Source organism: Cygnus olor, chromosome 16 (genome assembly GCF_009769625.2).
Source record: "Cygnus olor isolate bCygOlo1 chromosome 16, bCygOlo1.pri.v2, whole genome shotgun sequence".
In the NCBI taxonomy this organism is placed as follows: Eukaryota; Metazoa; Chordata; class Aves; order Anseriformes; family Anatidae; genus Cygnus; species Cygnus olor.
In genome coordinates this window covers 15,089,495-15,103,890 of record NC_049184.1, presented here as the reverse complement: position 1 = coordinate 15,103,890, position 14,396 = coordinate 15,089,495, and the positions used below count along the sequence as shown (strand labels likewise).

Below are 14,396 nucleotides of genomic sequence, written 5' to 3'. Positions count from 1 at the left end.
GGGAAGGTGGGGGGGGGAGGCGGCGCGCATGCGCAGAGCGGGGGAGGGAGGGCGGCGCGCCGCGGGGGGTTGTGGGGGTTGTAGTTCTGAGGGGGGGTAAGGGGGGGGCGGGGGACGGGGAGGCCTAGCGGGGAGGCCGGGATGCGGGGCCGAGCCCAGCCGGGGGCAGCCCGGGAGGGGCCGGGGGGGGGGGCGGTGGGGCACGGGAGGCCTCGGCCGGAGGAGGAGGAGGAGGAGGTGGAGGAGGAGGAGAGGCGGAGGCCTGGCCGTGAGGCGCGGCCTGTGCGCGGGGCCCGCCGCCAGGGGGCAACTGCGGCCCGTGACGGGGCCGGCGGTGGCCTGAGGGGGGCCCGGGAACGGCCTCGGACCTGCCCCGGTCCCGGTCCCGGCCTCCCGGGCAGCCCCGGGCCGTGCCGGGCGGCGGAGGGAACCGGCGGGGGGCGGCCCCGGGCCGGGCGGCTGCAGGACGCGGGCAGCCGGCTCCGTGCGGCCGCCCCGGGAGCCCCGAGCCCGGCCCGGGTTGGGCCCTGGTGGGGTGCTGGGTCCCGGGCCGCGGCCCTTCCCCGAGGGCTGCCCGGAACCGGGCGTCTGCCGGCCGGTCTGCTGCGGGCTGAGCCGTGGGAAGGCCCTGGGGGGACACAGAGTCCCAGAGTCACAAAATCACAGAGTCACAGAATCCCAAAATCCCAGAATGACAGAATCACAAAATCACGGAATCCCAGAGTCACGGAATCACAGAACCGCAGAAACACAGAATGACAGAATGACAGAATCACAGAATCACAAAATCTCAGAATGCCAGAACCACAGAACCACAGAATCACATAATCACAGAAACATGGAATGACAGAATCCTAGAATCACAGTCACAGAATCCCAAAATCCCAGAATCCCAGAATCGCAGAACCACAGAACCACAGAATCCCAGTCACAGAATCCCAGAGTGACAGAATCCCAAAATCCCAGAATCCCAGAATCACAGAATCACAGTCACAGAATCCCAGAATCACAGTGTGACAGAATCACAAAATCCCAGAATCCCAGGACCACAGAATCCCAGAACCACCTAGGTCAGAAGAGACCTCCAAGCTCACCCAGTCCAGCTCCGACCTAACGCCACCAACTCCTCCGCACGTTAAAACCCAGCCAGGCCCCCTCCGAAACCACACCGAGACCCCCCCCCACACACACCCCTGCCCACGTAGGGCTGCGCCCCAGCTCGTGTCACCCGTGTGGGGACGCGTGGCCTCGTGCTGGCGCACACCCTGCTGTGGAGGCCGGGCTCTGGCCAAGCACCGCAGCCCGCCTGGAACCAGCAGCCATCCCGCAGGGAAGAGGGGCTCGTGCTGAGCCATGTTCATAGCCCCCTGCCCGCAGGAACCTGCCCGGCCCTGCCCGGAGCCCACGTGCCCGAGCCCCCGCGGCCTCGTGGCTGTGCTGCACCCGTGTTTGTCCCTCCCTCCCCGCGTGTGTCCCTCCCTGCGTGGGAGCCTCACCCGCGGGAGGAGCCGCCGGCGGCCGCCTGCCCGAGTCCCACAGCCCCCCTCACCCCGGGTCACTCCCATTAGGTAAAGGAGCAGCTCGTCTTGGCGGGGGTATCTCCCTCTTGTGCTTTCCTTGTATTGTACGGGCCTGGGTCATCGAGGAAATCTTACGGGTCCTTCTGCTGCCGAGTGGTCACTGGGGAAGCCCGGCCCCCTTCCCCCCATTGTCAGCGGCCGGGCTGTATCCTCGCTCCGAGCCCCGGCCCCTAAAAATAGCTCTTTGTCAGGCGATTGTTCCGACACCTTCGCGGCCGCATTGACGTGGGCCGGAGCGGGACAGAGATGGGGTAGGTGGAGGGGAAGGGCTGGAGGTCCCCCCTGGGACCGCTCCGAGTATTCGCCACTGATAACAGCTCCTGTTGGGGGGGGAAATGGGCTCCAGGCACGCGTGGCTCCGTGCCGAAGGCCTCCCCGCACGCCGCTGCCCGCTGGTCACCTCTTCCCCACCTGCCCCCGGCCCTGTTTTGGGGCTCACCCCGGGTGCCCCGGTGGCCCCGTGGTGGCCGCAGAGGGGACGCCTTGCTCAGGGTGTGTGGCAGGTCAGAGAGCTCCCATAGCTCCGGCTTAGATCCCATAGCACGGTGCCAGACCCCGGTTGGGGTCCAGCCCAACACCCCCAAAACATCGCCACGATTTGGCCAAGCCGACCCCGGCCCTGCAGCGCTCTCCCTGCCCCTGGCCCCACAAGAAGCCCCTCTTGGGCCGGGGGGTGCGTTCCCCATGGAGCTCCTGGCCCAGCACACTGGACCTGGGGTGCCCACGACTCCTGTGCCTCATCAGAGGGGTCCCTTGCAGCCTGGGGGGACCCCCCCTCTGCTTGTCCCTCCTCGCCCCCTGGCACCCCGCTCGCTGTCAGCTGGAGGTGACCGTGCCCCCGGGGACCTCTCCTGCCCGGCCACCCCAGCTGCAGAAACAGGGCTTTTATTTCCCATAAGCTCGAGCAGGTCTGGATTAAAATAAACCGCTGGCCCGGATCCCTTTTCTCGTGTCACGGGAGACGCCGTGCTTGCACCAGCCCGAGCCTGGACCCTGGGCTCTGCACGGTGCCAGGGCCATGCCTGGGACCCCCGGGACCCCCGAGACCCCCAGGCCCTCTCTACCTGCCCGTTGTGGCTGGCCCCAGGCCCGGCTGAGCCCCTCGGGGCCATGGGGCAGGGCACGGGGCCAGCCCCGCTCTGATTACCCCCAGCGCTTTTTCCTTTTTCTCCCTTAATTTACCGAGTGCTAAATCCAAATATTACAACTTCCCCTCCGCGCCGCTGGTTTACGCAGGCGGCCCCCGGCCGGGCATTGTCTTATTGTTTGTGGAGGGAAGCTCCAGCGGGAGATTAACCTGGCGTTCACCCCGCTGCGGCTTCACACCCTGTCCCTGCTGGGGGGGCTCGCGCCCCGGGGAGCACGGGGTGCACGGGGGGACACGGGGACAGGGATCCGCGGGGCTGCTGCACCGGGGGATTTGGGGGATTTGGGGGACCTGGGGGCTCGGCTGCTCCAGGGCTCTGCTGGTTGTGGTGGGGCGGTGAGGAGCTGGGGGGAGCCCCGGGGTGCTCAGGCAGTGCCTTGGCCCCTTTTCTTCCACAGGGAGCTGGTGGGGGCTGTGCCAGTTTGGGGGACAGTAGCCGTGGGGTGGGTATCCCGTCCCGTCCCATCCCCATCCCCGTCCCCATCCCCGTCCCATCCCCATCCCGTCCCGTCCCATCCCATCCCATCCCATTCCACCCCATCCCATCCCATCCCCATTTCCATCCCCATCCCATCCCATCCCACCCCATCCCATCCCATCCCATCCCATCCCCATCCCATCTCACCCCATCCCATCCCCTCCCCATTTCCATCCTCATCCCATCCCCATCCCATCCCATCCCATCCCCATTTCCATCCCCATCCCATCCCATCCCCATTTCCATCCCCATCCCATCCCCATCCCATCCCCATTTCCATCCCCATCCCATCCCATCCCATCCCTGGTCCTTGCCCCCCGTCCCCCTCCCTACCAACCCCTCGGGACCCTTTCACGGGGCCGTTTGCCTCCAGGCCCCGCAGGCCCTGGACTGATCGGTCCCACTCGGGCAATCGCTGCGGCTCCTGCCACGGGGACGATTTCCCTGGGCACCGAGCGCCCCAGCTTTGCTCTGGTGCCATTTAGGACACGATTGGGGTCTTCGTCCTGAGCCTCTGCTCCGGGCAGAGCCCAGAGGGGCTGCCACAGCGCAGGGCATGAGGAGGGCTGGATCCTGGGGATGGATCCTGGGGCTGGATCCCAGGCTGGATGCCAGAGCTGGATCCCCGAGCTGGATCCCCGAGCTGGATCCCAGCCCCTTCCAGCAGCCCCACACCGAGCCCCCTCCGGCAGCTCGGTCCCGACCCCGCCGGGTGCGGGTGCAGCCCCGCTGCATTCCTGCCTCGCTGGCCCAGCAAGGTTAAACAGCGGAGAGGCTGAAATATTTGGGAGGGGAATGGAGAAGGGAAAGGGAAGAAAAAAAAAGAAAAAAAAAAAAAAGATCTATAAAAAGACCGTTTAAAAACACAAGTTAAAGAAAAAAAAATACCAGGCGCGGAGTGCAGCTGCGGTTCTGGTTCCAGTTCCCAGGTGATGTCAGGCCTGGAGCGTCTCCAGCCCCGGCCCCTCGGAGACGGTCTTTGTGGGTTCAGCACTGAGTGTTTTTCCTTCCTGAGACTCGGGGACACCTTCCTGTCTCAGAGAAAGCAGCCAAGAGCCATTCCAAGGGTGTCCGTGCGCAGGAAGGGGAGAGGATGGGAGGGGAGCGCGAGAGGCGGCGCGGCACGGGGCTGGCAGCACCCATGGGTGCCCGCTGCCCTGGCCGAGCCCTCTTGGCCCCACGGCGAGCACCCCGCGTGGGGCAGGGGGCACCCGGCTCCCATCGGCCCGGCCCCAGCGCCTCTGAGTCACCGTTTCCCTCTCGCTGCACTGGGAGGGGCTGGAATGCACTGGGACGGACGGGCTGCTGGCACTGGGACGTGCTGGGAGCCATGGCTGGGCACTGGGACGTAGTGGGGTGCACAGCTCCTGAACTGGGAGCTGCTGGGAGCCGTGGCCTCGGCACTGGGACATGCTGGGGTGCCAGTCCCTGGCACTGAGAGGTGCTGGGACACACTGGGACACATGGCCCTGGCACTGGGACGTGCTGGGATGTGGAGATCCTGCACTGGGTCTTTTCGGGACCCAAGGCCCCCGCACTGGGACGTGCTGGGATGTGCTGATACTGCACTGGGACTTGCTGGGACCATTGGCCCTGGCACTGGAAATCCTGCACTGGGACACACTGGGACCCATGGCCCCGGCACTGGGACATGCTGGGATGCGCAGATCCTGCACTGGAACACACTGGGACACATGGCCCTGGCACTGGGACGTACTGGTGCCCAAGCCCCAGGCCCCGAGAGCCACTGGGATGCTCGTGCTCAGCCCTGACACGCACCGGGCCCAGTACTGGGGGCACACCGGGACCCGTGCTCGTGCTGCTGGGACCCGCTGGGACCCCCACCCTCAGCACGGGGACATGGGGGGGGGGGAGGGGGGGGGCACAGCGGCACCAACACCCCGGCACCGGGACCAGCCGAGCTCAGCACCGGGACCACCAGCACCACAGGGGCCGGGGGGCGCGCGGGGGCTCCCCGGCAGCCCCGTGGGGACCGAGCCCTTTCATCCGCGGGCTGGGGCTGTTTGCAGAGCGTGCCCCCCGCCCCCCCCCCCCCCCCTTCCCCTGCCCCTGCCCCCCGATAAACCCGAGGGCAGGGATTCTGTGTCCGGGGCTGTTTGGAGAATCTCACGGCTGTTTATTGGGGTCTGGGACACATTAGACACGCTGAGAACAAACCTCTCCCACCCACCCCGGTCCCTGCCTGGGACTCGCTCTCACAGCTGCGCTGCGCTGTCAGCTCCATAAATCAAACCCGGGGGGGGGGGGGGGGGAAAGGGGGGGCCACGGCCGGGCCGGCCCGGCTGCACGGAGGGCCGGGGGGTGCCGGTGGGCTCCTGCCATCGTCCCTAACCCAGAGCAGGCAAAGCGGGACCCTCGGGGGCACTTCTGCTCCCTTTCTGCCCCGGGGTCGTGCCCGGGGGACCCCCGGCGTGTCCAACCCTGCAGCCCTGGGGGGGGGGGTGGGGGGTGCCGCGCCAGCAGCCCCCGGCTGCCCCATCCGCAGCTGCTTCGGCTCCGTGGGACTCGGGGCCCCTGGGAGCCGCGTGCCCCCGAGCCCGGTGCTTTTCCCAGGCTCAGCTCACCGCAGCGAGCAGGGTCCTGGGGAGGGTCGGGGCGGGGGGGGTGTCTGGGAACCCCCCGCGTCCCCGCCTGACCCCGCATAGGTGCTGCTGCTGCAGCCCTGCGGCGGTGGCGGCGGCGGTGGTGGTGGTCATGGTGGTGGTCACGGTGTCCCAGGCAGAGGAAGGGGCAGAAGCAGCGAGATGAGCCCCAACGCGTCGCCTGGGCACCACAGCCACGTGTCCCACGCATCCCAAATGTCCCATGCATCCCAAATGTCCCACGCATCCCATACGTCCCACGCATCCCAAATGTCCCACGCATCCCATACGTCCCACGCATCCCAAATGTCCCACGCATCCCATACGTCCCACGCATCCCATGCGTCCCATGCGCCCCGTATGTCCCATATGTCCCATTCATCCCATGCACCCAATGCATCCCATGCACCCAATGCGTCCCTTGCACCCCATGCATCCCATGCGTCCCACAGCACAGCCTGGTGTTGACCCCCTTGGGTCTCCCCAGAGCCCAAACCCTTTTGGGACCAGAGCTGTCTGCAGGGTTTAGGCCCACAGGGACATCGTGTGCCGGGGGTCTCACGCCCACGGGGCCACGGGGACCACGGCGTGGCTGCGCCCTGCCCGTGGCGCAGAGGCACAGAGCTGCGTTGGGCGCGGGGCCGTGGGGCCGTGACCGTTTCGGGGACCCCGCTCCGTGCCGGGTCAGCAGGCAGGCAGCAGCCCGTCAGAAAAATAAGGTTTTTATTTTCCAAGCGGCTGCGTGTGCACACAGAGCGCCCGCGGGGCCGCGCCGCCGTCCCCCCCCCCGGAGCGCGTCGACGCCGGCCGCGTGCGGGCTGCTCGTCCCAGCCGGGTCCCCCCTACCCCGGGGCGCGGGACCCCCAGTTCCTCCCGGCCACGGCAGCGTCCTCCCGCCGCGGTGCCGGTGCCGGTGCCGGCATCGGTGCGGTGCCAGCCCGCGGCCCCGCCGGGCTCCGTCCCTCCCCGCTGCGGTCTCTGGGGCTGGCGTGCGCGGGCTGCGGCCGGCTGTGCCGCTGTCTCCGGTGGGGTGCTCGCGGCCCCGGCTCATCTCCGCGACACCCGCAGCGGGGTGACCCCCCGCACCTTCAGGCAGTTGCCCCCGAGGTCCCTCCGGCCGCCCTGCGGAGAGAGGAGGGGAGAGCTGCGGGGCGCCGGGGCAGCGGGGTGCCCGGGTGCCCTCGGGGGGATGTGGGGGGACGCGGGGTGGCGCTGGGTGCGGGATGGCACCGGGGGGCGGGGGTGCATGGCCCCGGGCAGGGCAAGCGTGGGCGAACCGTGCCGAAATGGTTGGCGGGGGTGGGGGTGGGGGGGGTGCAGTGCTGCCTGGGATGGACACGGGCGGACAGACGGACGGACGTGGTGGTGCCCAGTGAGCTGCTGTGGGGTGGGAGTGGGGTCCGGGTCCCAGGCAGGTCCCCACGTCCGCGTTACCCGCAGGGACACGGCCCCGATGGGGGTGGGAGGCTTGGCCCCAGCCAGCTTGACCAGCACAGACCAGCATGGCCCAGTATCCCCCAGTACGGCCCAGCATCCCCCAGCACGGCCCAGTGTCACCCAGCATGGCCCAGTGTCACCCAGCACGACCCATCAGAGCCCAGTATGGCCCCTGCGCAGCTCAGCCCAGCACCACCCAGCATGGCCCAGCCCAGTTCCAGCCCAGCCCAACCCATTTCCAGCCCAGCCCAGTACAGCCCATTTCCAGCCCAGTACAGCCCATTTCCAGCCCTGCCCCAGGGCCAGGAGGTGCAGAGCAGGCCCCAGCCCAGCCCCTGCCCTTGTCCCCAAGGTCCTGGGTGCCACCAGAGCTCCCGGCCCCTGCGGAAGGTCCCAGGACGGAGGGGGGACACCCAGGAAGGGCTGGGGGGGCTGCGGGGTCCAGTGAGCTGGGGGGGGGGGGGGGGGGGGGGGAAGGGGAGGGGGACAGAAGCAGGAACAATAATTAAAAATGGAGCAGCAGAAAACGAAAGAGCCGCGACGGCCGGAGCGTGCCCTGTGGCCGCTGCTCCGGGCAACACGAGGGGACAGCGAGGGTCCCGTGGGGACGGTGACAGGTCTGCAGCCCCTGCCCCAGGGCTCAGCACCCCCCCTGCTGCCTGGGGGTGCCCTGGGGGCTGGGGGGCCGCCAGCCCCATGCCCTGCAGCAGGGGAACGGTGTGGGTGGCAGGATGGGCTCCGCGTGGGAACGGCGCCCGGACCCAGGGGTGCCAGCTGGGGACAGTGCTCAGGGTCACCCTGCAGCCCCCGGCCCCGTGCTGCCGCCAGCCCCTGTGCTCATGGGGGGACACCGGGACCCCTGCAGGGGCGTTTGCTGCGCCCTGAGCTCTGCTCCATCACCGCACCGGGCTGCTGCTGTGACCAGGAGGGGCTGGCGGGGCATGGGGACAGGGACGGGGAAAAACGGGGACAGGGACGGGGATAAAACGGGGACAGGGACGGGGATGAGACAGGGACGGGGATGGGGATAAAACGGGGATGGGGACGGGGAGGAGATGGGGATGAGGATGAGACGGGGATGGGGACTGGGATAAAACAGGGATGGGGACGGGGATGAGACGGGGACGGAGACGAGACGGGGACGGGGATGAGACGGGGACAGCCCGCGAGCTCCGCGCTCCCTCCCATCCCATCCTCGTGCCCCCAGCCCCGGGGTGACTTTAACCCCCCGAGACCTCCCGGCCCGGACGGACGTGGGGGAGCAGCCCGGCCCTCTGACGCCAGCGGGAGCTGTGGGCGTGCAGCTCCGAGCAGGATTTGGCCGGGAGCTCCGGCGGGGGCTGGAACCGGAGCCCGCGGCGCTCGCGGGGACGCGCCGAGCCTCCCGCTCCCGCTCGGCCCCACGAGGGGCTGCGGCCCCCCCCAACCCCTCCGGGGCCGTGCCGGGCCCCCCGCCCCGCTCACCCCTTTGCGCTGGTTGCTGAGGCAGAAGGTGCAGATGCTGCGGGGCTGTTTGCTGTCCAGGTCGCCCTTGGCCCCGTAGATGGCACTGAAGCAGGGCTGCCCGTCCTCGCAGCCCTCGCCCAGCAGCAGCACGTTGGCCAGGTGCGAGATGTAGCTGGAGGCCAGGCGGAGGGTCTCGATCTTGGACAGCTTGCGGTCCACGGGCTCGGTGGGGATGAGGGTGCGCAGGGCCGTGAAGGCCGTGTTGACGCTCTGGGTCCGGTCCCGCTCGCGCGCGTTGGCCGCCTGCCTCTGCTTCACCATCACCATGGGCCCCGGCTTGCGGGCCACCTTGCGGCGCGCCTCCACGGCCTCGTAGCAGCCGTACGACTGGTCCGAGGTGTCGCTCTCGCTGCGGTTCTCCTCGTCCTCCGACAGCATGCCCAGGTCCGGGTAGAGCACGCGGGCGGCCACGGGGCGCAGCATGGTGAAGGCCATGGCCGGCGCCCCCCGCCCTGCTGGGGGCAGCCCCCGGGGCCGCGGGGAGCCTTCCCCCGCCGGCACGGCTGCGACGGCCGCCGACGGCCGCCTTCCCACCGCTGCTCCGCTGCTGCGTCCGAGCGGGGCTGGGACGGCTGGCCGCGGGGGGAACCGGGCTTTATACGGCCGGGGAGGGGCCGGAGACGGAGCCCACCCCCAGCCAGCCCCCAGCCGCCGGCCGGACCAGGCAGGAGGCCAGCGTCCTCGCCCCAGCTCGCGGGAGCCAAGCGTCGGCTGCGGCCACTGCGGGCCTGGCCCTGCTCCGTCACACCAAGCTCGGCCACAGGCACCTTGCAGGCGGCCGGTGACGGGTCCCGGTTGTGCCATTGGGGGGGGGGGGGGGCACTGGACCCCCGGTGCTGGCCACGGCGTGGCGAGCGCTCCCCTGGGCTCTGCGGGGTGACGCCTTGCTCGGGGTCCCCTGCGTGTCCCCAGCCCCGCGTGGCTGTCCCCAGCCACCACCAGGTCCCGCAGGGTGGCTCGTGGGGCACGGGAGCTGGGATGGGGCAGGCGGCTCTACCGGGAGCGGGGTGGCCCCTGGAGAATTGGCGCCGGGTTCCTTTACTGGAGGGGACATCGGCCGGGGGACACGGCCCTCTGGGACAGGTCCGTGCCCAGGGGAGCCCTGGGGAGGCGAGGCCAGGCCAAGCCCCGCAGCCCCTCGCTTCTCCGTCCCCGGGGCTGGCACCACGCGTGCCACCGCGGGGCAGGACAGGGACACGGCCCCTGGACCCCGCACCCTGCCAGGGGCACGGGCAGCGGAGCTGGTGGCGCTGCCAGGCTGCCCAGGAGCATTTCCTCCTGCCGGCACTGGGAAAATGAAGTCTTGAGTCCTGGAGCTGCAGAGCTGCAGCGTCCCGGGGCTGCCCCCAGCACCCTCACCCCTCCCCGAGCACCGGCTGCCGCCGGCCCTTCCCCTTCGCCGCAGAGGTTGCGCAGGTCCCGCTCTGCCTTCACCCCTTGGCAATGCTCCGGGGGGCAGCAGAAGGGGGGAGGCAAACGGTGGAAAGGACCCGGCTCCCGGCAAATGGCCCTGGGCTGCTGGGGACGTGGCTGCGGGAGCTGCTGGGACTGGCCCGGGGCCGGTGGTGGCCGCAGGGCTGGCCCCTGCGAGCCGCGATCCCCATCTGGCCCCCAGCCCCGCGGCCGGAGGAGGATGCTCGGAGTAATGAGGCAAAAAGGGGCAGCTCCGGGAGGTGCTGGGGGCTGGGAACGGCGGCTGCAGGGCACAACGGGCACGCTGCGAGCCCCAGGGCGAGGTGGCTGCTGGGGGGACAGGGGGGGCTCCTGGAGCCCAGAGCCTCGGGACGAGGCAGCACCGTGTCCCACTGTGTCCCCCAGCCAAAGCCCTGTGGCTGCAGGACCAGAGCTCGTGGGGCAGCAGGGTCCCGTCCGGGGCTGTCCCCACGTGTACCAGGTCCTGCTGCCGGGGTTGTGCAGGGGGGGGGCTGCGCTGTGCCCCCCCCCCTTATGGCAGCAAACGGCCCCTCTGCCCCCCGCGGGGCGCGGGCAGCCCCTCGCCGTGGGGCCCCAGCCCTGTTTTCCTTCACCATTTGTCTGCCTGCGCAGAGCCTGTAAATCACACGGCGGGGGGGGGCGAGGGCCACGTCGGGGGGCCGGGAGGGCTGGGGGGGGGGCGTGCAGCCTGCCTTGGGTTTCTGCGGGGGCACGGGGACGTTTCCCTTGCCAGCTCCATGCCCCACAGCCCCTCACGGCGCACGGGGAGCAGGCAGGTGCCTGCACGGGGCAGGGAGACCGGGGCACATGGATCTGGGGCTGGGGGGGGGGGCTGCGGATGGTCCCTGGGGGGCTGCAGCCTCCTGCAACCGGGGGGGGGGGGACACAGCTCTGGATGCGGCTCCTCTTGAGCAGAGCAGGAGGAGGAAGGCACCACGGACCCCGCAGGAGCCCCCGTCCCCGCTCCCCCCCCCCCCGGCGCCCAGCCTGCACCCCGCTGGGTGTGAGCTGGGGCCCCCCCCCCCGCCCTGGCCCTGACAGCGCCAAGACGGATGGCAGGGGCTGTGTACTCAGGTGCGGCCGCCCACACATGGCCACCAGCTGACGGGGGCTGCGGGGGGGGGGGGGGGAGCCCGAGCCCCCCAGCCCTACCGGGTACCCCCGGGGACACGGCCACGCGCGGGGTGCTGGTGGCCGGGAGCGGCCTCGGCGGCTGGGGCACGTGGGGACACGGGTAGGGAGGGAACGGCAGGCTTAGGGGTGGCTGGGCGTGCAACGGGGGCAGTGTGTGCGTGTGCGTGAGTGTGTGTGAGTGTGCATGGCATGGATGAGTGGCTGTACGTGTGTGTGTGTGTGTGCACAATTGTGCTCGTGTGTGTGCATGGATGTGCGTGCCTGGATATGTGAGCACGTGCCTGCGTGTGTGCACTTACATGCCACGTGTGTGTGTGCGTGTGCAGCCGTGTGGGTGTGCACAGCACCGACCCGCAGCCCCATACACGCTTCCAAGCCCCACATCCTCCAGGCTGCCGGTTTGGGGTGTCCCAGGGGGCCGGGGGCCGGCAGCCCCAAGGGCTGGGTCCCCCCTCCGCTCGCTGGGAAATGCCCCCTGCCCTCCCGCTCAGGGGAGTGTTTATCCGGGAGGTGATACTTAAGTGTAAGAAAATAAACAGGGAGCAGATGGCACGGGGGGCCGGGGCTGCCCCCCGCCCCACCGGGCTGCTCCAGCCCTGCTGGGAAAACACCGCTGCCGGCGAGGCAAATGGATTCCAGACCCTGCGGCCGTGCCGAGCATGTGGCTGCCAGGACGCTGTGCCTGACCCTGCTGAGGTCTGGAGAAGCAGCACCAGCCTGACCCAACCTGTCCCTTCCCATCCCAAACCGTCCCATCCCATCCCACCCCATCCCACCCCATCCCACCCCATCCCACCCCATCCCATCCCACCCCATCCCACCCCATCCCACCCCATCCCACCCCACCCCATCCCGTCCCATCCCATCCCATCCCATCCCACCCCATCCCATCCCACACCGAGCACCCCACGAGCCCCCCCGCAGCAGGGGGTGCCCAGGACCGACCCCTCTGCCTGTACCCATGCCCCTTTCCCCAATTTTGGGCCCAAACCGGGCAGTGCAGGGCAGCGAGGGCACGGCCCCACCGAGAAGCTGCTGTGTGCAGCATCCAAGCGCGGCTCCTTGCTGCCCGGCTCAGGCCAGGGTCTCGCCAAGGGGACGCTGCCCCTGCTTGTGAACAGGGGGAGACCTCAGCTGGTGAATCCAGGAGCCCTTGGAGACCCCACGGGTGGGGAAGGACAGCGGAGCGGCTACACGGTGCTGAGCCCTCGGCTTGCCCAGCAGGACTGGGTTTGTGAAACCCTTTGAAATGGAGCGAGGGTTCCCTGCATGAGTTGCCCTTGGTCTGTGCCTGAGCGATTGGGATGGGGACATGGGGATGGGGACAGCGGGACGGGGACGGCAGGATGGGGACAGAGGGAAGGGGACACCAGGATGGGGACACCGGGATGGGGCTGCTGCTGGTGGCAGTGGTTCCCGGCAGGTCCCCATGACCGGCAGCCGTGCCCGGGGCGGCGCGGGGTGCCCTGGCCCCCGCCCGCCCTCCGGGGCCGTACCTGCGGGCCGGTCTGGAAGGCATTACACGGCTGTCGCGCGGGGAAGTCTGTCCCAGTTCCGGAGCCGGGACCCTCCCCGGCAAGCCAGCCGGAGCGGGAGGGAGCCCACAAAGCGCCTTTGTTCCTGCCCTGGAACGAATGGATTGGAGGCAGCCGAGATCGGCTGTCAGCCGGCGACACCGGAGCCCTCCTCGCGGGTCAGGCAGAGGGAAGGGGGACAGGTGGAGGGACGGACGGACGGACGGACGGACAGACAGACAGTGCCGCTGCGGAGATGGCCAGATGGGGGTTTCGGTGCTGGCAGCCCCAGGGCCAGCTCATGCTCCCCGCACCATGCCAGCCCCAAGGGACGTGCAGCCAGCCCTGGGGACACCGCACAGCCCCTGGGCCGCAGGGGCCGGTCCTGGCCCCCGGCTGCTGCCACCAAGCCCCTGAGCAGGGCCACTGGGTGCCCGCTGGCCTGGCAGTGACCCAGCACTGTCTGCAGGGGCTGGGACGCTGGGGGAGCAGGTCCTGAGGGGGCTTCCAGCTGGGAGAAGCCTCCGTGGGGTGCAGGATTTGGGCAGCCTCGGTTCATCCCAGCTCCTGGGGTCGCAGCTCCGTGGGGCTGCCTCCTGCCCCGCTGCCACTTGTACAGGGCACAACTCCCCACAGTACCGGGTGAGCAGAGCCCCCGGGAGATGCCCGATGCTGGGCTCATGCCCTGGGGCTGGGCGAGGACCCCTCCCCACCCTGGGGGTCCCGTTTCAGCAGGCTGGGGACACCCCGTCCATCTCCCGCGCTGCCAACGGAGCTGCCACCTCGTCCCTCCCCCCGCGCTCTAAGGAGAGGAAACTTTTTAGCACGCCACAATTCTTCGGAGAAATTTATAGCCCATGAGGGAGCCGCAGGCCAGGGCTGCTCTCGGCGCGAGCGCTTGCAGGGCTTCCTCCCGGCGGGGGCGGCTTTGATGCGGCGCATGCAGCCCGGCCGTGCCGCGGCTCCCCCCCCACCCCAGCCCCTGCCCTCGCGCAGCCCCCAGCCCACCCTGCCCTTCCTCCCCAGCGGCTCCTGCGGAAACGCCGCGCTCGCAGGCAGTGCCGAAGCGTGCCCCGTGCCGCACCGCGCACTGCCCTGCCCGTGCGCCCCCCCCCCGCCCCCCGCCAGGCCCATTTCTGCCCTTGGGGGACAGGATCCAGCCGGCACGGAGCGTGGCCAAGGGGGCAGAGCGAGGGCAGGAGCGTCCGGACGCGGTTCCTGTCCCAGTGCCGCGGCTGACTCACGGCGCGGGGGGTGACTCAGTGGCCTTTCCCCTCCCTGGACCACGGCTCCCGGCTCGGAGGGATGCCGAGGCGCCCGTGGGATGCTCGCAGTGGTTGCTCCAGCCTGCACGCGGGGCGAAGACGCGGCGCTGCGGAACCGACAGCATCCCGTCCCCCCAGCTCAGCACCCGTCCCCCAGCTCAGCACCCGTCCCCGTTCCCCCAGCCCTCAGCTGCCTGCTGACGCCGGTGCCAGGCCTGCCCCGTGTCCCCACTGCCCCGTGCCATCCCATACCTCCTCCTGCCCCCCGCTGCCCCCTGCACCAGCCCGCAGAGCCGCA

General features: G+C 70.0%; 1 protein-coding gene across 1 annotated transcript; it reads right to left on the bottom strand.

The window, feature by feature from the left end:
• Positions 1–6,520: 6,520 nt before the first annotated feature.
• On the bottom strand, positions 6,521–9,315 carry TCF15 (transcription factor 15). Its single transcript, XM_040576134.1, has 2 exons — positions 8,710–9,315; positions 6,521–6,930 (listed from the first exon to the last, which is right to left on the bottom strand). The coding sequence occupies exons 1-2, from the start codon at positions 9,184–9,186 to the stop codon at positions 6,856–6,858; spliced, it is 552 nt and encodes a 183-aa protein (XP_040432068.1). The 5' UTR covers positions 9,187–9,315; the 3' UTR covers positions 6,521–6,855.
• Positions 9,316–14,396: the final 5,081 nt, after the last annotated feature.